The 26,247-nt window shown below is 39.6% G+C and overlaps 1 protein-coding gene across 1 annotated transcript in view; it reads right to left on the minus strand.

Moving 5' to 3' along the window:
- Positions 1 to 25,826, minus strand: part of ACTR3 (actin related protein 3) — a 32,799-nt gene extending 6,973 nt beyond the window's left edge. The window contains exons 1-6 of the mRNA XM_055811972.1: positions 25,621 to 25,826; positions 8,385 to 8,440; positions 4,018 to 4,142; positions 3,372 to 3,482; positions 1,716 to 1,811; positions 1,014 to 1,121 (exon numbers count right to left, since the gene is read on the minus strand). Coding sequence (XP_055667947.1) covers positions 1,014 to 1,121; positions 1,716 to 1,811; positions 3,372 to 3,482; positions 4,018 to 4,142; positions 8,385 to 8,440; positions 25,621 to 25,664 — 540 coding nt within the window. The 5' untranslated portion in view covers positions 25,665 to 25,826. The remainder of the gene's footprint in view (positions 1 to 1,013; positions 1,122 to 1,715; positions 1,812 to 3,371; positions 3,483 to 4,017; positions 4,143 to 8,384; positions 8,441 to 25,620) is intronic.
- Positions 25,827 to 26,247: the final 421 nt, after the last annotated feature.

The raw sequence follows: 26,247 nt of genomic DNA on the forward strand, positions 1-26,247 counted from the left end.
GGATGAACGGACTGAATAAAGATTTAGCCGCTGTATTCCACCAAGATTAGTAAGAAATCGCTACATCACAGCATATGTTTGACCACCACCAATGCTACTATTTGGTATAACAACTCAATTTTAAAAACTGAGGTTACTGTGGCATGATAAAGCTTTGTATAGATTTTAAACTTTAAAATTACAATCTAACATCATTTTGAAAAGAAAAATGTATCTGGTGTGTAGATATTCATTTAACTTCCCAAGGGAAGACAGCCAGAGAGTTATCTATTTCAAGTGGCTGGTAATAATAATACTATGAAGTATTCCAATTACAGAATTTCAAATATGTAGCTTTGTGAAAGGAAATACACACCTACAGCAAAATCAGTAATTTGACAGTTAAGAAACTGCAGCTGTAAATGTTAATTATTTAATAAAACATCGTATGATCATATTTTTAGCAAGCAACTTGATACATCAGAAGAGATTTTCAACATTAATTAACCTCAGGGTTAATTTTTTTCCAGGTCAGGTCAGAACATTTTTCTTGTATCACTGATGCACAATTGGATATTACTAAACGTTGGTCAACAGGTGGAGAAAAACTGTAAACATACTACATCTGCCCTCAAATATTCTTTATTATTTATTTTATATATGAACTGAACAAAAAAACTCCCAACTTTTTGGACTATTGTGAAGAGCATACTCGCTTTCACCAGCAAAATAAACTGGAAATACGCTAAAGCAATACAGTTTCATTGATCACTTAGTGTGGCCTTGACAAGCCACCTTTTAAGGTAAGTCACTGAAAGGCAATATGCCCTGACAAATTCAGGGTGCACAGAAGTTCTTTGAGAGTTACTGCACTACGAAATAAACAGAAACCCATACCCACAACCCTGGAAATTATCTGACATCTCTGAAGATTCCTAGCTATAGTTCAGCCTGTGTAGGTGTAAATTTCAGAAAAGTTACAGGACAAGCTGTTCCCCAGTGAAATTGTTTCTGTATTTTTGATGTATACTTACCACAGGAATAACATGAGTGACACCATCACCACTGTCTATAACTGTGCCAGTCAGTGTTCGTTCTCCTACTTGTCTTGACGTCCAAGATGCAGCTAAGGCAAGGACAGCCTTGTAAAAAAAAAAAACATATGTGAAAACCAAATCTTAATAGCAGCACTGCATTGCAGATCCCACCTTCCATTGCCTCTCCCAACAGCACCCAGAATGACACCCTCATGATAATTTACAGCATGAGAACTGATTTAGTAATATTTATATAGGTGTACACAACAGTTTATGAAAAGGAGAGTCCATAAATGTAGTTTTTGACTCCCGCCCAACACTTGTTTAGCCATGATCAAACATCTTTTTTGCTACTTCATATTGAGAGGGATGCAATTCTTGGCCTAATACCCTTACTATGATGTGGTGTGTTGGTTTGTTTTGGTTTTTTTTTTCTTTTCAGTTTGTTTTTTTATTATTTATGATGCAACAACTATTATATTCTACTCCTTATAGGCTGCCTTCTATAGGGGTAACAGAGGAACAGTCCCTACCTAACAGGCCACAGAATCAATGTGTATCAAAAACACACAGTGGTGAAACTGCTAACGAGAAGCACCTAAAAGTACTCCAAGCACCACTCATACAGTTCTCATAGTGAAACTAATTTTAGCTCAAGGAGAAATACTGTAGCTCTAACTTTCAACAGAACTGCCTTACCTGAACAGCAATATATAGCCCTGGAACATTGAAAGACTCGAACATGATTTCAGCAGTATATTCTCTATTTTCGGGAGTATTTAATGGAGGCTCAGTCTGCGAGACAAAAAACCCCCAAGTTTTACTTACATTAAAATCAAACACTTGACTTTTAAACAAAACAAAAAATACCATTAAATCCTAAGTTTTGAAAGATGAGTCATTCAACAAGAATAGCGTATAAAAATAGCTATGTGCAAAGGGTGCTTTTAAAGGCAAATGGTGCAATTAAGAAAATCTAGAAACGCCTCTGATAATAGTAGAACTTATGCAGACTGCATTGCAAAAACGTGATTATTTGAGTGAAAACAGAAATGCAATAAAAATGTTATAGTAATTACCACTTAAGAATTTACATCCAAGGCCCCTTTTGTGGGTTGGTTAGCTGCTTAAAACTTTTGATTACACTTGAAAGAACCAAGGACTATCAATGTAAACATGTCAAAGGATGCAGTTTAGCACATTTTAAAAAATGACAATTATTTTTAAATTTTCTCAGAGATTCATTAAAGAAAAAAAACTGGTTTTCCTCAGAAGGCAATCAACTATAAAACAAATTGATATGATCAGCTGTAGAAACGTACTCAACAGAGAAGATTAACAACAACATACAATACACAATGATAGTATGCTATCATTTTCATTAAAATAACAAATATACTTAATATTAAGTCTCTCCTCTGAAACAGCATTTTAGATAGTGCTACAGAGTATTTGAGAAAAATTTATCACTCTTCCATTGCGTCAACTACGTAATAGAAGGGTAAAAAGGAGGAGCCAGACTCTTCACAAAGGTGACTGACTAAGGGCTATAGAGACAAAGTGAAACATGGGAAATCCTAAGGAAGTATTAAGAAGGGAAAAAAGGTAACATGAGGGTGGTCAAATCGTGGAAAAGAGACCCAAAGCTGTTATGGCACCTTAACCCTTGGAGATATTCACAGCCTGGCTGCACACAGCCTTGAGCAACTGGACCTAATTAGACCTGCCTCAAGAAAACGGTTACATTAGATGTTCTTTAACAAGTATGGCCAACACCTCTAATTCCAAACTTGTTATATAAATGTCACACTAAAACAAATTGCTTATTTCAACATTTAAAATAAATACTAAGGAATAGCAGATGCTTGAGAACAACACTGATATTAATTCAGATCTAATCTGCCCAAATATGACAATCAATCCTTTCGATTTCACAGAAAATGAAAGACAAAATTCACTGTCTAGACACATTATCCAGGTGGCAGCACTGCAAAAGAAAAAAATAATTGCAATTATGGAGAGTCAAAATACACACATACCTTTTTGCCTCAAAAATGTAAAGCAGATCATTGAATTCAGTGGATAAATAATAGAGAAGAAGTGATGAAGATGACACAATTTGCAGGAAAATGAGAAGAGAAGAGAATAGAAAGAAGTTTGCAGCCCAGACACTGACATCTTTAGAAAGTTAAAGAACCTGGATGGGATAAGCCAGGTCAGGAAAGTTCCGGGTAATTTATATTTACTTTACTTTTCAAGCTAAGCATATTCACATTCAAGAATTATTACACAAATCAGCACAAACATTCTTACTAGTCATATGCGATTTCTTAAGTAGGACATAATTTTACCTACCAAAAGAAAATAATGATCCTCGGGTTCTGCCCTTAGATACTTAAAGATTACTTGCTCCATAAACCTCTCCATCAAGTCCCAGTCTTCAACTATACCATGGCGGATGGGCCACTGTTGCAGAGGAGTATCAAAATATAATTGGAACCAAAAGAAAAAAAAAATAATATATTTGTGTTTTCAAATTATCTACGTATGCAAGAAACCTTGCATTAGGTTTTCCTTGTTCTGATCTGACACCTATTCAAAATTCAGATTCCAACCTTAAATAGCAAAGACAATACATTGCACTTTTCTCAGTACAACAGAATGGTTGTAATAAACCAGTTTCCCCAATCCCAGTATCCTGACTGATGTTGCTGATAGAAGATGCCACGGACTATGAAAGAATGTGGTATTTCTGCTTAACACTCTCCCAGCCTCCCTTCACTTCAAAAGGAATATATATGTTTTCACCTACCATTTTCCAAATTCCCACAGGCTCCTGAAAGTCAACAAAACTAACAACAAACCTTATTTTCCATAAAACAGAGTTAACAAGAAAACAAGATTAACGTTAATTCAAAAGCATTCTTAAGTAGCTGTTTACTGTATAGCTGATGCTTTCTAAAGAGTACTGGAAAATTGTTTTAAATGTTTCTCTTAATACCTTGGTTGCATAAGTTGGTTTTTCTATTGCTTCATCCCCGATAAAGAAGTCTAAATCATCAACACCTTTCAAAACCCTCCTCTGTGCTTGATCGACCACTTTTGCCGATTCTTTGATAGCAATACCTTTAACAGAACACAAATATTGTAGATTATATATTCCACACTGAAAAAAACATTCAAAAACAGGAACACATTGTATTATTCATTCTTTGTTTCAGGCATAAGCACAGAAAAGCTAAATAAAACACAGATATTTTGAATTCCAACTGTAGGTAAACATCATTAGGATTTATAAAGCAACACAACACACACCTAAATATAGATGTAATTGTTAAGACATTCAACATGCAATCAGGGAGATAAAATGTAGAAAGAATAAAAAGATAGGGCATCCCTACAGATTTAATTTTATTCAACAAGTACGCTAATTTTCTGCACACTCAGCTAATAATAATAATAATAATAATAATAATAATAATAATAATAATAATAAAATAAGAATGTAGTTGTAGAAGTTGTATAAAGAGCAAGAAAGAAATCTTGTTGCCATTATATAAATGGATGTTTTACTTCACTTGCACCAGTTTGATTTCTTGGCTTGTGAAAGTGATATGGTACACAAAAGGGACTGAAGAGCAATTGAAGAAGCAAAAAACATGTACAAAAGGCAGGAAGGAAGGAGTAGGAGAAAAGGTAAGGCATACAGAAAAAGCAGACAGATACAAAAGGAGTGTTTTTTAAAGGACAGAAGTTCTTGTGGCCACATGATGCACCTTTAGATTCTTTAAAACTGATTTTCACAAAGTCTACATTTAATTTCTCCCTTTAAAACCTACTCCTATCTATCATTAAGAATAGGATGAGGAATATCATTTAAGAAAGACTATAAATCTCCCCTTCACTTTAAGAAATAACTAGCAAAAATTAAGACCTTGTATCTTGGCAATTTATTCCTTCCAAGATAATTACTCATCATAAATAAAGCAAAAAGTTTTATCAGAAAAAAACTGGCTAAGGCTAAACACAAGACCCTGGAAAGGTGGACCGGCAATTAGTTTTCACAGGAACACAGATGTTCCTTTCCCTCATCTTTTGCATCAGCCCCCTGGCTACCAGGACTGCTGTCCCGGCAATACCGGCTGGTTGTTTGGTTTTTTTTTCTTCAGGTCTTACTAATTGCCTTTAAATGCAATCTTTTACTTAAATGAGTAAATTCATATCTATAAGCAGCATTAACATCAGCCTCAATTATTCAAAGATCACGATCTAAAAGCTGTCAAAGGCAGATTTATTTTTCTAATTCTCACCCTCAGGAAGAAGTTCCGTTTGCTCACGACTAAGATTAAAAAAAAAAAGCTACAAAACCAGCTGCTGCAGCCCCAAGCCCATCGGACACAGGGCAGCAGAGTCAGAGGAACTGGAAATCAATAGCACATTAGGGCAAAGCGCTGTTAGTTCACTGATGCTCCCCATCCTTCTCCTTCCTCTTCCCATAAAGGACAACAAAAGCAGAGCTGTGTGGCCAGAGAAACTAAAAAGTTAAACGTTATGAAAGACTGAACAGGATAAAACAGAAGGCATTATTTTGGGCTCCTCAGGAAGAAAACTGAATCATCCTGCAACTTCTGTAGCAGCTTACAGGAGAGCAGAGAGGAAGTCGAATAGCATGGGGGGGTCGATAAGAAGCAGAAGCTCAAATCGCAGGGAAGGAGATGTCGCAAGGCCAGCATTTGCTGCCAAGTGACAAGAAGAACCTTGCCAAGTATTTTTCAGGTCATCATTACAGAGCTCACACATTTAGGGAAATTTTTTCTGTCCAGATGCACATTATCTTCAAGAATTTTCAAGTAAAATACCATCGCTTGCCACTGGATTATAGAAACTTTCACGTCAAAGCGGTTTCACACTGTTACGAGCCTAAAACAAGATGCACACTCTCAATATTTTGCTGGCCTTGGGACTAACCTGTTCAGTCATGGGTTTGAAAATCAGAAATGAGAAGGAAACAACCTGAATCAAGGATTATATCCTGAAAATACAATAGGGAAAGAAATATTACTGAAACCAGAGCTAAGCTACCGCAGTGTCTGAAGATGGGCAGCACTCCAGCGGTATCTCACAGCATTTGCCTTTGGTTTGCTTGGCACAAGAATTAAAAGCCTTAAGAAAAAAAGAGGACATACTTGCATCAAATCCATTTTTGTGCTTAACCACGACTCAGGCTATCTTTTTCTTTTTTTCTTTTAAAAATAAAAGGCCACCTAGTAAAGTAAAGAAAGGGCCACCTAACATGTAAACCAAGATAAATAAATACTGCATAATGGAAAGAAGTTGACTCCTATTTTAACATATAGCAGGAAAAAAGGATTAAATGAATAAAAATCAAGCAAAATTAACAATCCGCTAAGATCTAAAAGGCAGCCTGGGAAGAAAGCGGTGACCCCGAGTCTCTTAAAAAAACCTGGCCCAATATATTCTCATTTATTTCATTTTTCAAGCAAGTATTTATCATCTCTACAGAAGCATATTCAGAATTAAATCAAGAACACACATAAGGAGATAAAAATTTGTTAAGAGCAGGAGTGAATAAGATAAGCAGCAAATGAAAAAGGCAGAAGGAATGCTGCTCAAACCTGTTTGACAGCAAATGTTTTTCACACAACCACATTGATAAAATACAACCACCATCGCTGGAAGTCAAAGGAGAAACCAAACCATTTTTCCACTGAAGACAGTCTTAAGGAATTTAAAGCCACCAAAGTGCACTGAAAAGATCCACAGGTTTTTGTAACATTTTACTTTGAAACTAGGTACTGCTATACTCTGTTTTCATTTCTCTTAATGTGGATAACACCAGTGCTATTTTATTTCGAGGCAGATAATAAATGTAAACTCATGCAGTTAGTGCAACTACCTAACTTGGATTACAGTACAAATAAGAAAAATACCTGTTTCATTAAGAGAATTGCAGTCAAAGACCATTTCAGCTCTCAGAGCATCTAGAGTGCTTTTTTTTTTTTAAACAAAAAAATACACCACACTATCAAAAAGCTGTGAAAAAGTCTCATTTCTCCACTTTCTCTTGTACTTTAACAAGCATCCCTGTTATATAAATTTCTCTGCTTAATGGTCTGACAGGTCATTTCATTCCCAGATTTTGCTTAAAGTGTCATGATTATCTCTTCTCTTTTTTTTGGAACAGGAAAGTGATTTTACAATTAAATAAACCAAATCTGAAGATTCAGAAAAAGTATGTAAGCTCCATTTATCTGAAATTAAATAAAATAACCATTTATCCACTTTTAAAGACTGCTATAAAGTTTAAAGAGCGATACAAGGTTTCCTGCAATGGTTTGGTAACTTTTAAAATCTAATGTTAAAACTAGTTTTTGTGTCAAACACAAGACTGCAGAGTAAATTTTATATGCCACTGAGACAAACAAAACAAAGTTCATTTGGAAAACCAAATTAAGAACTACGTATTAGAAGACAATATAGAAGAGACTGAAAGAATTCTCTCACTTGTATGGAAACAGGAGAATGCATTAAGTGAATTAACCTCAGCTTTCCAGGAAGATTGCCTTTTGAAGCATATTTTCTAGAAAATTAGCAGAGAACTGGAACTACCAAGTTCTAGTTTACAGTAACTATGCTTAGGTAGCATTAGTTCTACCTCTTTTCCTGTTCCATTTACAAGGAAAACTGGGTGTACTAATTATGCCTTTTTACCAGGATGTAATAAGTGATTACTTTGGCACAGATAAAAACAATGACAAATAGGAGGTCAAAAGGTGAAACATTTCTAAAGGAAGCCAATCGAGTTCCACTCTCCAGAGCAGAGCCCTATCACTTCAAGTGGGAGAAAGTTCAGAAAACAGGGAGCACATAAATAAGCAATTTTACATGGGGAAAAACAGAAGTGACATGTTTTTGTGTTCTCTTTGCAAAACACAGTGAATTATCATAACCACAGTAATACTGAAAAATACCTCGCATGTGTAACATTTTAAACCCTAAAGACATTAAACTATTCAATTTCTAAATTTTTTTCTAGTTATAATCAACTGAAGTTTTACCCATTAAATCACTAATACGGGAAAAACTTTATAAAAAGTAAACGTAGCCATGGTACTGTATTTTAATATGATTTCAATTTCCAACAAATTAACTTCACATCAAGTATTAACATAGTATTTTAATGAATGTATCTTTCTAAACTGAGCATCCATAACAAACCTGAACAGAGCCATACTATCACTGTATCATCTCTCAGAGGTCTTGTTGTTTTTTTTTTTTTTACATAGCATGTTATAGAAACTCTTAAGTGTAACTTCAGCATTCATACACAAGTAACAAAATACTTACATGAAGGAATAATGAACTGGGGTTCAGTATTACCAGCATATCCAAGCTTTGTATACCTATTAAGGCAAAAAAGGTTAGGTTATAATATCTAATAGCACAAAAACCAAAGATACCTCCCTTTTTAATGAACGAACTGACATCAAACAATTAAGGGAATTATTAATAAAATCAGATGTATTGTTAGAAGTTTGATGTTAAGACAACTGAAACAAATTAGTTGTTAATGGTTAATTCAAGATATAAGTATTTTTGTATGTTCTGCTAATGCTTCGTTAAGCTCCTATAAATCCTTTGTCCAAAAGAGTAACTTCTAAAGTAACACCGAAGTAGATGAGCTGACTGGAAGTTCACCATGAGGAATGAGCTCAGCAAAAACTAGGGGAACGTTAATCCTGGCAGGGGGAGATTGTGACCACCGACTCAAGAAATGCTCCACACCCAGAGACTGAGCATACTAACAATTATTTGACAAATGAGAAACTGAGTACAAAGTAATGAAGGAATTGGGTAACGTCACGAATGAAGGCTGATGTCTTTGTATGCTGCACTATCACTATCAATAGTGCACAGTTTTGACAACTGGGGAGTTAGGCATTTGTGGGTTACCACCTAGCTCCCTACTTTGTGCAAACTAAAACAGAGGAATAGAAATACCTAAACTCTGTGTGTGAACTGGCACTGCACGCTCAGTGACAAACCCACCTACAATACCTCTTCCCATATCAAAAAGACCCTCTGACTTTCCATTTAAAAAAACCAAAAACCACACACACACAAAAAAAACCCAAGGAACTTCTTTTTTAAAAAAGATAAAACAATGCTCCCTACCACAAATCAAGCATCATTGCATTCTCCAGTAAAATTTTACTACAGTAGAAGTTAGAAAAGTACATAATTCAATTTATCAATGCTTAGGAGTATAATTTAGAGTCAGAGTAGTTCTTCCTGCTCAGCAATTAGCATTTCTATAGAAATATTTTCATATAGTAAGAGTTAGCGGTAGAAGTGGTTCTGTAACTGAAAAAACAACTCCCTTGTTTGTAAGGGAAAACAACTCCCTTGCCCATGGACTGCCAGCTGGGCATGCGGCAGGGCCGGCCACCATCACAAGTATTTCACAAGATGTACTATCATCGGTGGCAAGTACTGACTACTGATAATGACAGTGGTAGCAAAAGAAATTCCATTTAACAAATTGAAAACAGTCTTGAAAATGTGTTTAATAAGACCAAGGAAAGCAAGAGGCAAAACACCTTTACCCACCCACCCAATTTCCAGAACATGATATGGATATACATTGTTTTCATTGTCACAATGTAAGAAAACTGAAGAAATTACCAACGTATTCATGAAAAGTAACTACAAAACTCACAGTACCAAAACTATTCAGCTGCTAGAAATGTTGTTACAAAAGACTTAACAGCTGGATAGGCAAATTCTAAAACACGCAGACCAAAATGCACACTGCAGTCAAGAGTTACAGCCTACGTGCGAATTTTTAACACACACAGAGACATGACAAAGTTCTCATTTTCTTTATATAGTCAGACGGCTGCACTAACTAAATTAGCACCACCAGCAAAAGCATGAAACACTGTAGTAGCACCTCTACAAATTTCAGCACTCTGACATAAACCTGGAAGATCTTAGGCTGCATAAGGCAGTACTAACTTTTAACAATCTATAAATCTATGTCAATAACACAGCAAAACGCCTGGCAACAAATACAGTACGGGGTTGGTTTTTACAGGCTAGAAGAGGAGTGCTGCCGCAGTAGGTTTTGCTGTGATGCTACTGATGCAGCGGTTTGCAGCTTGCTCACATGCCTGCTAATGCCTACACAATTTCTATCACTGACATTAATTGTGCACATTAGCGCTGGGCCAAGAGAAACCTAACCTCAAAAGGAAGGTATATTGCTCTTTAAATAACAATGTGATTAGCACAGGACCTCATCTAACACCAAAAATGCTTTGCAAGACAAGCATTTTTAAAGCTGTAAACCTGATCTTGTCTGTAACACACTATACTAGCTGGGCATAACCACGCAAAAAAACATTGACTTCACATTGATCATAGGAACGTTTACCGAAGAAGAAAACTTTGCAGGCAAAATAGATAAATAATGGGAAAACAAAACTAAATACCAGAAAGAAATTCACACCTCATGAAGTGATCAGCATTATGCACTGTATGTGCCTGAACTAAGGACCTGTGCAACTCAAGATTTTGCACTTAAGTTACAAGTGTATTTTTCATTTTCTTCCAAAACGTCTGGTTCCTAGAAGAAATATCAAGGATTCGACAAACTGATGCTTCTATTACCTGTCATGCAGAATAAAATTACTCACTCTCTCTCATGTTTTAATTGGCTTTTACTGCCACAAGAAAGTTAGTAAAACACCAAATACTGCCTTACTCCGTCTACCTTTCCTGCAAATCAGGAACTGCGGCATGTAAATTTTAAAGCTAAATCTACACAGGAGCTTTGGTGCCTGAAGGCTACATAAACCTACAACTAGATCAGAAGTGCCTTCACAAGCAAAAAAGTTAGTCAATTTATTATTCAATCAGTATTTCAAAGAAAACAAAAGCTAAACTGTTGCAGGTAACATGCTGTTTAGCTGCTTGTGGTGTGGGAGCCTGTCCAGCACACACGCACAGCCAGCAGACTGAAAGAAAAACAGTCAAATGAAAGATGCATTTTACATAAAAAGACCATATTCAGACATAAAATCAGCACATCTAAAAATACTATGGCCTACTCAGCAAGAAGTCTCCTGACTCATAAAAGAAAAGTCACATTTTCAGGCTTCAAAAAAAGCAGGGGGGCGGGGGAGGAAAAAAACCCACATGGCTTTCAGTCTGAATACTAAAGCATTGTATCAGCAAGTCTCCAGCGTAGTCTCCAATGCAATGCTTCCCATCTCTGGTGTACCAAGGCTTCCTTGCCACACTCTCCCTTCCACATTGGGAATGCCACCACCGCTCGCCCATCAGTCAGGGAAGGGACCCGCTGCCACCTCCTGCACCTGGGACCTGCTCCTCCAGCACTGCCTGCCTTTTGCAGCATTCATATGGTGACTGGTACAGTAGCTAGGGCTGCCAGGGACTACACCATAAACAGCAAGCTGGATTTTCATAACTAAACATTATATAGAGAGATACATTCTTGAGTTAAAACAGAGTTTAAAAGTGTTACAGATGAAACAAAAAAGGTAAGTTAAAAAAAATAATAAGAGTTAATAAAAGCCTTCAGTTTTCCAAAGGCACAATCTAACAGCAGGGTTTTTTAAAAAACTAACTTTTTCAAAGATGAGGCTTTATTCAGACTGATCAGATCTATTCCACCACTGTCACTTGAAGTAAATACCTAAATCACGTGAAAAGAAGATGCCACGGGCAACCTAAATTTTGCAAGTATACAGTTTCCACCAGCAGTTCATACAGAGCAAAACATGCCTGACTAATGTATGATTCACTGGGGAATGAGGCACACCCTGTCTTCCCCAGAACAGCAATCACAACCGCTACAGAAAAAAATCCTGATATTAAAGATATCATAAGGCAATACCAATACTGGATCACAGTTTTCCACTAAAACACTGCTTGTCTTGCTTGCTACATAGCACTGAGGAGTGGCAGGAGGGACTTTCATGGAGACAGGCAAGCACGTGTCATTTAAAGAGACACGGACCGGGCTTTCCCACACTGAATTTGGGGCACTCAGCAGTAAGAGAGCAAGGCACTGCTCAGATGAGTAGAATGGTATAAGCAGACTTCTATTAAAATATGTAACGCAGAACTGATTCACAAAATCCCAAAGGTGAAAACCTGAATTCAACTTTGATCATTCAGATGTTTTCCTTTATTTCTCCACATTCAGCTACCTGAAGTGGTTTCTGTAGGCCTATGAGCTCATTTAAGTAGAAAAGAAGAGAAAAAAACAAAAAACAAGCACAGCAAAAATTTTTGTTGGATAATCATGACCTTCAGATTTACCTTAGAAGATAAGCTACTAACTATCCAAACACAGTCCATGAAATCTCAATACATATGTGTAGGTAGCTATACAGAGAACCATATACATACACCACCCCATACTACCTATCAATATGCATATATGCGGTGCTGATATTCCCCAGTGACTTCCCTGCAATGCCTTCTTCAAAAGGCAGCAGGTCTCACACGCCATCCTCTGGCCTATGGAGATGTAATGACGTGACAAAAAAAAAAACAAAACCACCACCACATTTTTTTGTAGGAGATGTTGGTACCACAAATGGGGTGGGGCTAGCAATTTACAAAGTTCTTTCTAAGTTAACTCTATGAATCCACATCTCAAATATTGGTGGAGAAGTATCTCCAGAGTCACATCCACTTCGGACTCACACCCTGAAACTGTGAAGTAGCTCTGTACTGACCTGCTCGAGAGATCTCTGGAAGGACAGCCAAAAGGCTCTCCACAGCGCTCTCAACAGCACTAATGTGATTTCTTATATATGTGCTCTCTAACCTGGAATAGATGTTTCTGAGGCTATGACATGAAAGCAATGTCACCTGAAGGTTATTACGTATTAGTCATGCAGGCGATTTTAAAGCCAAAAGGAAACAGCACTTAGGGTAAGAACTTCTAATGAGAACGTCATTAACAGAACCTCCGTCTGCAAACTACAAACCATGACCAGGCGCCTTTGCTCCACTTCTTTCCTGTTCACACCAAATGTCACTGCATATATTCTCCCAAGTTACACACCCTAGTTCTAGCACAACTGAAATTTTAACAAAAGGGCGAGGAATCAGGGGACAGCTGCTTCACGGGCAATGCATTTCTTTAGCTGCTCAGAATTGCTGATAGCTCCTAGCAAAGACACAAGTTAGCCAAGCACAAACACAGAAAAGCACTAGAGGACACGTCACCTGATCTCCAACTTCTGTAGAGCACAACTGGGTTACAGCCTACCCCTAAGCCACTCCTAATGACCTGGACCAAAAGAAATTTCATGTATGGGTGTCTTTTTTTTTTTTTTAATGCACCCCCAAACAGTAACAAGATGTACCTCCAACACTGGCCCCTCTGGAAAGATGCAATGAAAACAAAAAATAAAAGTTTCTGTGGGGAAGGAAGAATAACAGGAGTGGGAGTAACAAACTTGAAACTCTCTGGAAAGGAAGTCAGTACTAGGCTGAAATCAAAATGGTCTCTTTCCAGTTTATCTTCAAGATGCATAAAGTTAGGCAACCAAATATATATATATAAAAGGACATTTTTTTCAGCAGGCTTGTCTTGTTTTATTCATCAAACTGCTGCCTGTTCACCATGGTTCTGAATTACTGTCCACCATCTGAGCCACAGGAACCCTTCTGTGCAAGCTCTCACTCAAAATGCAACACATTCATTGACTTGTGTCTTACCTTGCAGATGCAACAGGCTTCCCAAGAAGAGTAAGTAACCTTTACAGCACACAAGGTAGCTTGTGCGTAAGTCCTAACGTTCTGCTTTGGTGTATGCCACAGCCTGTGCACCAAGCACTGCAAGGTTTCTCGAAACAAGTGCACCTCTGTGAAGTCCGATGCAGAACCTGTCCAAGAGGCCATACTCCAAGCAAGTCTTGCATTCAGTGACAGGGTTAGCCTTTACACGAAGTCATACTAGATTGATTCATAAAAGCAAGCTGATACAGCTTTTTTGCAAGATGTCACACTTGCTCAGGCAGCAGGAGATCTGTAGTCCATATCCTCTTTCATCCAAATGGGTTTCAAGCCAATCTCTCATTTCTTCATTTGCTTATAAACACTCTCTGAGGCAAGAGTGCTTTGCATTTTTCTCCTGAAGCCACGTGGAAAAGACTCCAAGACGTGGGACAGAGACAGAAAGCCCAGTAACCACAGCACACATCTTAGAAGTATGATCACAGTTTTGATCCCTACTCCAAAGACTGCTGAATTATTTTCTTCCATGACCATAGAGACATGGATATAGATACCTCACAGACATGCTACATATTGCTTCCTAGCAGAAATTTTTGAGTTTTCAAGTGTCATTTCCATTGTGCCAGTGGGACTCACAAATTATCACCACACACTTAACAGCTGCACACAACAGGATATTGGTCATTTTAAAGAAACAGTGACAGATGAGTGGTTTAAAAGAAGGAGTCCCTGTTAATTTCTGAACACAATACCAATACCAGAGCCCAGGAGTTTCAGACCTGGGAATCATTATACAATTAAACTGTTTTCCTACAGTCTGAAATCAGATGCCCAGGATCTGGAAATTCTAAATACACCCTGGCATTTCTGTTGTCCTGCTTAGACAATTCCCATTTACATGCTAGCATCTCCAAACCTCGCGCTAAGTAGCCAGTGCACCAACCTGGATTTCATTCCACAGCTTTCTGAAGCTCCCTCGTGGGTCGACAACCCAAAGAATTTAACAGAGAACATGGCTGCATGGGGCCATTTCTTTGGATCAACCAAGAGTGGAGAGAAACTCCAAAAACAGACAAGAAGCCTCAATTATGCAAAACAAGGTACAGTGAAGAATCTTCTTAAGTCTGTTGCCTTTGCACGTGAATTGCCTTCATTAGCATGGTCTGCAAACCATCTGGCCATTTAAATCCAATCTCATAACCTCACTTCACCACAGCAGTAAATTCTCCACATGTATGACTTGAACAGCAGTAAGGACCATTACATCATTTGTACATGATTCTGCTTGCTAAAGTAAACTTTGTTTATGCAGATGTCCTCCATCATAGCTTGCTGCATAACAAGTTTTACAAAGAAACAGTTAAAATGATCGCACAAAAAAGAGTATTTTTCTTTAATATTTCAATTCATGAAATTTCAATCATTGCTTGAATCTTTAAATTATTATTAAGTAAACAGCATCATTATGAATGGCTCAAGATAAAAGATACAAAAGCAAGAAAGGTTATTTTACCATCTCACAATTTCATAGTTTCACAGCAGGCCACTGGTGTTACAGCATGCAAGATAGTTCAGATGCAACTACAGTTCACTGAAGCATGTAAACTGTTTGTGGCAGGTGTGCATACAGCAGCAAAATACACTGCAAGCTATGTTACCCTCACTCTAGGAAAATTCTAATTAAGTGAGCAGGTTGTAGAAGGCACTAAACAAAAGCTCAGAAAGTGGGGAGATTCTAAAGAGGTCACAGACGTGGCAACATGGTCAAAAGAGCATGAAACAAACTGCAAAACCGCCAAGTTTTTAAACAGAATGGAAAGGGATTCTGCTTTTTGGTCCCCAGATCCTTACAGATGGTATGTCCATCAAAGACTTCATCAAAACAGGCTTAATATTCTTTCCTGTTTAACTGGATAAGTTCTATGTACACAGAATTTATGATACAGTGTTTTTACTGCCTGATGTCTTTTGATAACAAAGCCGCTTTAAAAAGAAGTGGAAAACTTCTGAAACATGGATGAGCCCCTAGTCTTCATATACAGTCTCATGTGACTGAAAAGCCTGAACAAGCATTTATGTTTTTATTTGTTGCTTTACTTCTATCATCCTTATTGTACACCAGATGAGGATGAAAAGTCTAGGAAGTACTTACTTTTCAAATCCTCGTAAAGAGAAATAATGAGAAAATGATGCTGAAACAGGAAAGCCATCTTGCCCCTTTAGAAAAGGCCCAGCTCCAGCATCAGGCACGAACTGGTTAAGCAGCAGCAGATCAGAAGTCCCTGAAGGAGCTATTATATTAGGAAAATGGGACTTGTATTCATAAATTAGTTGACTATCTCTTTTCAGATGTCCTTGATAAAACATAAGATAGCAAAAGACTTTTCATATTTTTACGCCTTTAGCTAATATTACCTTTCACACATCACTACTTTGCATTTTTAAATAGCAACCGCTTCTGTCAAGTTTTAAAAAAAAAACAACACTTGTTGATCAAAAACATTTTAAGTAATCGAAAGCGAAAGCCAAAGAATTAGCTCTATAAATGGAAAAAGCACATAAAATTAGAAGAGCTCTCAGATGAAGAATCTTGTTAAACTGCAGACAAGACACATGAAGGGATGGTAAAAGGCAATAATTCAATGACATATGGAACGTCTAAACACCAGGGATGTCACAAATCTGGCAGTCTGTAACCTTGGCCTTGGAATTAACTGCATTACTGTGTATCTGAAACTATTTTTTTACAGTATTACCCCTGAAAAATATCAGTCCACTCAATTCACCTTGGCAGCAAATACTTCCTCACCACATACTGTAACTGTTACAGTAAAACAAGTCATGAGCAGATTAAGGTAGCATGCAAAACTGACAAAGTAGGCTCAAAAGCAGTTTAGAAGAGAAATGCTTCTAACAAACATTTATTTCCTAAATAGGAAAAAATCCTACCTCTGAAAAAGGTTATCTTGAAAAGTATCTATATTTCTGTCTAGAACATTTATACAGCGCTGCTTTTTAATCAGCAGCTACATATACAACCCAAAGCACAGACATGACTAATGCTTGCTAGTAAAATTTAGCTAAAATGGACAGTAAAACCAGCAAAGCCACAGTCACAAATAGCCAGACCAGAACCCTCCAGGTGCATGACTTAACAGGAACACAGAGGTAAAAGCAGCATTCTGAACAAATCCGCATGCATTGTAGTAAGAGTCTCCAGGTGACAGTTTTTACACCAGTCTGGAAACAGAGGAAGCTACCACATTGTGCATCTGCTAATTTTACTGATGTCTGAAAAAAGGAGAATCAACTTTCAAATTTGCTCTGTTTACCTGCATCAAAACTTTAAAAAAACCAAACATCGATAACTTGACACTGAAAAAGTTTTCTCCTAACATTAAACAGAAGATATGCATTTATGACCAAAAGACTCTAGCTTATTGCTGAGACATAAAAAATGTACTTGAAAACCACCCCATGTGTAAAGTGTTTAAGACTAACAAAATCCAAGTTCAGGCATTATGATGATGATACCATCTAAATCTGCACTCCTAAACAGATTTATTTATGTTGTAAAATCCATTTCAAATATTTAATGCTGACATGTACTTTCACATAGAAAAACATTACGTTTCCTTTGACTACACTTTCCTCAAAGTAAGAAGAGGAAACGGCTTTAGATATCATCTTTGTACCATGAAAGCAGTTTGTGTTGGCAAAAGCAGAATGCTCTCTTTCTACTTACTGCTTCCTTTGACACTTTTAGACAAATTCATTTTAACAAGTATCTATCTTAACAGTGCCTCTGTGTTACACCACACCCACACAATACTGACCTATGCTGCTAGTTTCTTTAATAAATTTCTATTTCATCTTTACACAAGTTTTCTGAACATTTTCCACAGCCTGACTACTCCATGTGATATTTCCAAATAATGAGGAAAGAATGCCCCAAAACTCTGGAAGTTTGCATGGCTGATTACCTAGTTGTATATATTACTTCTTATGAGGGGGAGATTAATTTGGCGATTTTCTACATCATTTGCCCAAATTAAGCTGAACATGGCACAGAAAGCTATAAGGAAGAAAAAACCCAAAAGACTAGATAAACTACACATACTTTTCAACAAATAAAACAAGGGATCAATTCAATCACCAAATATGTAATTTCCAAGTAGACAAAATCTTGCACTTTAAGAAATTAAATAGGTAAAATATAAGTCATACGATGTATAAAGAGCCACAGCTCATATAAACTTGACTTGAAAGTTTTTCCAAACAAATGCAACAGAGGGGCTAAAATTGTAAAGTTATTCCACATTTAAAAAAAGCTGAGCATTTGTGCTTGCTATTTGCACAATTTCAGCACTTGAGAGCTCCAGCTTTGAACCAATAGCTACTACGCTATCGCCCCAATCACAGCAATCTGAGCAGCGGGCAAAATGAAACCAAACAGAGCAAGGACAGCAGAGAAGGAGCACACAGCAAGCACTGCAGCAGCCTGCCTCAGCACAATCCCAATCTGGCCGGTACACTGGTCACCACTTCAGCATTTCAGCAGGCAACCGAGTGTTCTCCATCAAGCACATGCCTGCATTAAAACATCAGTTTACATATTGTTGTTAGCCCATGCTTCTAATAAAAGTCGGCTTCCCATTAGAAACAGTTGTCTCACAGGAAAAAAATGCCCCACTAAGCTGTGGGCAAAACCATTTTATTTAATATAAAAAACAGGTCTCATTTAATAAGATCATTTAAAAAGAGATTCTGAAGTCTGACTGCAAATATGCAATCATATTGTGAAAGCTCTTGCAGATGATAACCAGCATGATAAATCTAAGGCAAGTCATGGCAAATAAAGTGCTAATACTGAAAAAAAAATAGATAAGTGATACTGCACCAACTAAAGAATTAAGATTTGGATTCATCCATTGATAGCCGGGTACAATCAAAGTACCACCAGACAACCTCCTGTCTGCATCTTGCTCTCTACAGACTGAGCATGCCAAAACACATCCTGTGCACAGCTGCAAACTTTCACAATGACCACAAGAGAATAATAAAGAGAAAAAGGAAACCCCAGAAGAAAAAAAAAACCAAAAAAAACAATCTACATTTATCTAGAGTTTTTCCATGTCTAGTCTTAACAATGCAAAATCATGATTAGAACAAAAAGGAAAAAAATTCTGTTATACCCTACACTAAGTCAGCAGATGAAATGAGGACTTTTTCAATTTTGGATATAATCCTAGTTGACAAGTGTTTTAAAAAAAAAAAAGGGGGGGGGGGGGGCACCCAATACATCAGCACTAGCAGTTGGAATGAACAGATGCTTAGTTTTGATGGTTAAAATAATCCTGCTATGGACACTTAACAAGTTTGCAGTCAGTTTGCTATTTTTAAGCATCTACCCAAGGACAGGTTTTGTTAGATTGGTACACTTAAATATATTTTAGTTCAGTGACTAAAACAACCCAAAAATTAAGAATTAAAGCAATGGAGAGTCCTTTTCCTACACAAAGCCATAAAGAACTCATGAATTACACTGGGGACAAACTGAAATGGTTTTATTATTTTACCTTGGAAAATCTTTAAATGAAGAATGTTTATCCAAAATTAAAGTTAAAACCAGTTTGAAATGGTCAAAGCCTTTTTGCATTTCCCAAAGAAAGTCTGCAATGATGAAACTAAATTTTGAAACATTATGTTGAAACTCTTAAATTGCATGAACTAAAAGACCAACTTCAAACTTTCTTATATGTGCCTATAAAACAACGTAGAGGACAGATTACTACTCAGAAACTTGTACAGTACTTCTGAACTCCTAGAAACTGTATTTTAAATTGATTTAGACATGAAAATGTCCATGAGATTCATGCAATCAACATGCTTTCTGGGCAGAACGTTCCAAGCCTGATACTAAACAACAACCCAAGAAACAAGAAGGGAACCTGCCCTGTCCCACCCACGCACACCTACAACCCTCATCTCCCGCAGCCCTCTCCCCCCAGCCAGGGCTGGACTCTGTGCTCAGCGACTGCACAACCTTCCCATGCACGCACAGGTAGCAGCAATGCTGTACATAAAGTTGACTCATGTATCATTAACTTTACAGACGCAGCCCATGGATGCAAGTGGGTTTGCCCTCTACTCAGAAAAACCGTGTGCTGCCAACCCTCCCCCCCGCTTACATATATACATACACACACACAAAAATAAAGCTTAAATGGGACATGGGAAAAAGAAAAGCAGAAACAGAAGGACTGGAAGTTGCCATGCATCTTGGATAGCTTCTGACACACATTCAAACGAGATAAAAAACTGATTCCTATAATGGAATTTTAAAAAAAGAGTGTGTGTGTGTATAGGAATATATATATTCCTAACTGAATTCCTGTTATCCCTAGTTATACTGTATGTTCTGTGCATTTAGCATTGCAATGTGGACTGTGACGTACTATTTAAGAGACACCACAGGTCATCAGGGGTCTTTAGAACCTCTTTGCAATTATTTTTAGAAAAATGTATTAAACCACAATTCTCAATCTGGCACAACTCGTTTTTCCACGTTAAGGATGAAGCATTTTCCCTTCCCTTTCTAACCGCTTCAGCTACTGGCAAGCAAAAGATACTCCTAAAATCCTGGAAGAGTATTTTTTCCATATTCCATTAAGAAATTGTTCATGCTTTCCATACTGAGAAATTACTTGTGGGATGACACAACATAGAGCGAATTCATCCCAAAAGAGAATGTTTTCATAAAGACTGGAACCCCCGAAAGGTCATGACAAGATATCCGGTTGAAATATTAACTGCAAGAACATCACAGTGCTGAAATACTTGTATTAAACAGAAGTTACAATTTGAAAACCTGTGGAAATAACATTCCAGAATGGGTTAGAAAAGGAAACTTATTTCAAGGTCCAGTATAAGATAGTAAAAAAGTTGCAGAGCAAATAAAATACAGGCTGTTACTTCCCCTTACCTTGTTTTCATACACTGGATTTCTCATCTCACCTATCTTTGCTGTTTATTGAAGATGATTAGCTTTTCATGGATCTTGTACACATTACACTACCAGGTCAAAACCCCGAGGAGAAACAGAACAACATAATCCTGTCATAACTTTTCCTATCATAAGACACTCAACCTATACATACTTTGCTCTACTTAACAGCATGAAGCTATACAGGTGTGACACGAACATTAGAGAAATGCAGTTTGTAGAGATGTCCCCCAATGCAAACCTCATTCCACCATGCGTACCACCTGAGCACCAGCCAACTTAAGCTGTCACGTACCCATGTTTGTCCTCCCTTCATTCACAGCAAACCTGGTTACAGAAACAGAACAGCCAAGAAACTCAAGAGATATATGTGACTCATTTCAAACAACAGCTTGCAACTTCACGTTGAAAAAGCTTGGAAACCCTGAGAAGGCTCAATTTTCCAGGCTCTCAGCTTGGAGGGAACCCAGGGCATCAAGGGACTCTTGTGCTCCCATCATGAACAGCGAGTCTTTCTCCAGTTAACCCAAAAACCTTTTTCTCCCCTAGTATTCAGAAAAGAAAAAGAAAAAAACAAAACACACATTTTTGTAAACTGTGTAAGGGAAGTGAAAAAGGGGTCTAGCAGCATATGAGAGAAGATTACCACACAACAGATTTTTTTTCCAACACAATCACATAACCAATTTACTCAAGAGAAGGCTAACCAACATACATGACCCTACCAACAAAAGACTCTCAGGTACACTACCAAAAGCTGGTCACCAGTGACAGTCGAGTATTGAATGGATCCACCTCATAGCCCCAGAAAAATGGCACACAAGTCTACAGAAAACAGTTTAGGTGTAGTAAATACACATAATTTTCTTTAAATCACTTTCATTGCTAAAATTAAGTTCTCATTTTGGAACTGCAGTAGGTTATACAGCCACTTACTTCAGCTCAGCTAAAGAGCTGTTAATTTGAACACTTGCAATTGGCTGTCATCCCAAATGAGCTAATTCAATGCTACACAAGTTTATAACAAGGGGGGGGAATGCATTCATACAGAAAGACACAGCTAAAACCAGCTTGTCAACCTAATCAAGCTAAATTCTGAAGTGGCATAGGAAGAGCTTTTAATCATGGCTCGCAGGCTGCACTGTGTTCGCCTGTAGAACAAGCGGCAAGAACTATTCAAATACCCAAAAGGCACACAGCAAAAGACTGAAGCTTACAGAGATTAAAAAAAAAAAAAAAAAAAAGTCTTTTTCTTTCTTTGGTGTGCTTTTCGTATACTTTCCTATACTTCTATTTTAAAAAGCATGTAATACTTCAGACTGTGGTGTATGTAAGGAAGTCTCACTCACAGCATACATACTGAGTTAGTGAGCATCATAAACATCTGCCAGTACTTGAAGGATATGAAGAGACCACCACATAGGTGCGCTACTTCATAGCTCGTTGTTGAGGGATATGGTGCCAACATTTTGTGGAAAGAAGGGAAATGAAGGAGCTCACAGCAGCCAAGTAAAATTGAATTAAATACTAACATGGACAAAGACCTCCCTGACAATAAGGCCCATGATATTCTTTTATAGATTTCCAAACATTATGACAATATACTTAAAACTAAACTAGACAATGCTAACAATTATAGAAAGAAATAATCTTGGGTTTAACAATTGCGTTTAACTGAGCTCTTCAACGTTTTCATTTCCACGTCTGTAACTGTACTGTTAAGATGCTGCTTCAGACAAGTAGCTTCCTAAAACCACAATTAAGTATTTACCTGCTCTTACTAGATATCCATTACCTTATTTTCTAGATATCAGGTTTGCTTAAGCAAAGAATGCAAATTTCACAGTAACAGACATAACACTGGAAGAATTTCTGCTGCACCCATAATCTGACCGCTATGTCACTGACTTCACCCACCTGCCAGCTCCAGCTGTTTGACATGTAGTTGGATGATCACTATAAAGTTTGACTAACCAGCTAAAACCTCAAGAGGCACATGTCACATGTTCTCCCCAACCCCTCTGTGCTTTGGTCTCTTCATGCTTTGAAAAATGTTTTTAAAATTTGTCTAATCTGTGCCGGCTGATGTTGAAAAGCACAACTCTGCCACCTTTCTCACCCATCTCCTTCACCTCAATCTTAGCTGGAAAAAATGAACACATACACACACAAGAAAAACACTCAGATCAACAAACCAAACCTGTGGCTATAGGCATATGACACGTAGGAAGACACCCTTATTACCTCTCCTACATGTGCCCTTTTGCTGATTAAAGTAAATTCTCCTTGGACTGTAAATTAATTATCATCCCTTCCCTCTTAAAAAAAAACAACAACCTACTGACTGGAATTTTTGTGCACTTCTAAAGCCTTCCCTGTTCCAAACAAGGCAGTTCCTTTCAACATTTCTGCTTTGGTGGTATTTTCGAAACCTCTTTCTTTTCCTGTTTTCAGGGGCTATCTTAGTCTGCTTTCTTTCATTTTGGTGAAAGATGAGACCTCAACTGATTCGCACAGAACACAAGGCTGACATAATTTGTGCGTCATGTTCTCACTTACACACACAAAATGAGATGGGCGGGGAGGGCTGCACAATTGAAAAATAAAAAAGTACAAGCATGATTATGCTGTCACATCCCACCGCACTACTACCCACCTGCTCCTTATTTATCTCAAGTACTACACTTTTTTTCCTATGTATATTCACCACTTTATACCTTTGCCTACTGAAATCCATTAATTCCAATAACCCCAATGCTCTGTAACATTTCCAATGTTAAACACCTTTGCCCCCAGTTTCCTGAAACAGAACTTCGGGGAAGAACAACCTTGGACTACAAAGTGCCCAGAAAGGAAAAGCCTGGATAGCAGAGCAGGTCTAGCTGCACTAAAACACAAAAATAAAGGTGCAAAAGATAAAAGTATCTTAGAGAAATCTTTGAAGACTGAGGGGAAAATAAATAAATAAAACAGGAAATCGGTCAACATCATCTTCAAGAAAATTACAGAATATGCTCTGTGCACTGACGTTGATTAATGGAGAACTTACACACAGATCTTCTCCAGGAACACTTGCTTTAACACTCATTTCCCTCAGTATATCCCTCACGTTAAAAAAAGACAAAGTCATTTCTTCAGCAGCTGTACGCTAGCATGCTGTTCCTGCTGGGCATCACTGAAAGCGAGTGCAAAGTGAGTCTCTCTACACCAGTGATCACCACCTGTATTTTGCAAACCTATAGAGATGTAATCGCTGACTTTAATGGGACTACCTGCAACGCACAAACGTGTGGGATAAGAAAAAACCTCTAGCAGCATGCAGCACAGTACGTTACAGATCTTGTTTTGAAAGATAAACAGTGCATGTACGTATCATGATAAACTCACACATACTTCCATTACACTCAGCCACCCACTCTCATTCCTGCTATGCTTCGTTCATTCCGTAAAATTCAAGGGGTTAGTCCTTAGTCTAACTACAGGCGTGACTTCTTCATACAACTGCTAAACATGCAGATGTTATAGACACATATATACCTGCACTTATTACAGACCTATTTATTAACATCCTACACCAAATACATTCTCCTGAAGGGAAGGCAAGCACGTGCCTTCAAAAAACAAGTGCCTGGATTTCAAAAGAACATGCCCTTTCTGAAGGGTACCATATACATCTGTACCTACAGCACGTTAATGGAGAAAACTGAGTTATTTTTAGTAGGATGGACAAGCGAAACAAAAAGATGAGTTAAAGAATCAGCACGCTATCGGCGGTACCTAAAGAGGGAAAGCCTTGAAAATATACAAGTACTTCCCTTTCCAGGGAAAGGCTGATGGATTATGCCTAAAATGAAATAACTTCATCTGCAGAGACCCCAGTGCAGGTGCAGCCGGCGGGGCATGGCGCGGTGTCACCCCCCAGCGCGCTCCTGCCGGCGGCACGGTGCAACCCCCGCCCGGCCCCGCCGCCCGGCCCGCCGCCCCCGCCGCGGCGGAGCGGGGAGCAGGAGCCCCCAGGGCCTCCCTCCCGCAGCGCTTTCGGTGCCATACACCGCCGGCACCGCGTTTTCTTCACCAGCTGGCAGCTGCTAAGTAAAAAGAAGAGTTTCTACAACGCATTTGGTTCACGTTTGACACTGAAAACTGCCTTATAAGGTATAAAAGCCCGAAAGCAGGAAGAGGCTTTGACAAAACTAAGGAAGTTCCTCTGCGCTTGCTCCGTGGAGGGGGAGGGGTTTTTTTCTTCCACAGAGAGAAGTAACAGAATAAATGACATTACCCACAGATGAAAAAAAGTCAGCACGAGAAAGCCCCCCGGGCGGCACCCGCCAGCGCAGAGACCCCCAGCAGCGGGGCGCTCCGGGAGCCGGCGGGCAGCCGCACCGTCCTTTCCCCGCTCGCCACCCCGGCTCCTCAGCCGCGCAGGGACCCCGCGCCCCGGCCGGCACCGGGGCCGCAGGCGGCTGCTGCCAGCGGGGCGGCCCGAGGGCGAGCAGCCGGCGCGACCCGGCTGCCGGCGCGGGGGGAGCGGGGCCGCGCCGGGACACCCCTCCCCGCCGGGCGGCCGCGGCGGGCCCGCCGGACAGAGCGAGGGGAGGGGAGGGGACGCGAAGGCAGCCAGCTGCTGCGCCGGCCCGGCCCGGCCCTCCCGCTGCCGGCACCGCGGCCGCTCGGGCGCGGCTCCCCGGCCCCGCCGCAGGCAGCGCTACCCCCCGCCGCCATCTGCAGCGGCGGAACCCGCCCGGCCCCGCCCCGGGCGGCACCGAGCTGTCAGCGGCCGCCCCGGCCGTCGCTCACCCGGTGCCGCAGTCCACCACACAGGCCGGAAGCCGCCCTGCCATGCTCCTCGGTAGCGGCGGTGCTGGGGACGGCGGGCAGCCCTGGGCGCGCTCCGGCGGGCTCGGCGGCGGGAGTGAGGGCACTTCCGCAAGGCGGGCGCTCCCTCCCCCGCCCGCTCGCAGGCACGGCCCGGCGAGCCCAAGATGGCTGACCCGCCCCTCCCTGCGCGCGGCGGCGAGGGCGGGCGGACAGCCCCAGCCCGCGCTGACGTCTGATCTCGCGGCCTCGCCCCTGCGAGGCGGAGCGGGCGGGCGGGTTCTTACCCAGTGCCCGCCCCGGCCTCCTCCTCCTCGGGGGCGGCGAGCGGGCGAGGACTGCTGGAGTAGTATGTTAATGCTGAAAACCTGAGAGGAGAGGGGGTTAGAGGGTGTGAGGATGGTGCTGAAAAACTTTCCTCAAAAAGTGTCGCCGAAGGGCAAGTGCGGGAGGCCACGCTCCTCCCGGGACTCGCTGGCAGTGCCAGACACTGGCTGGGCCGGCAAATTAAACAGCCTTTGGGGAAGGTATCAAATGCCCCGCAGCACCAGCCCTGGGCAGGCCAGCTTCCCCGAGAACCGGGTTCACCTCAGCTGTTTTCAGAGAAAA

This window comes from Falco peregrinus, chromosome 8 (genome assembly GCF_023634155.1).
Source record: "Falco peregrinus isolate bFalPer1 chromosome 8, bFalPer1.pri, whole genome shotgun sequence".
NCBI classification, from domain to species: domain Eukaryota; kingdom Metazoa; phylum Chordata; class Aves; order Falconiformes; family Falconidae; genus Falco; species Falco peregrinus.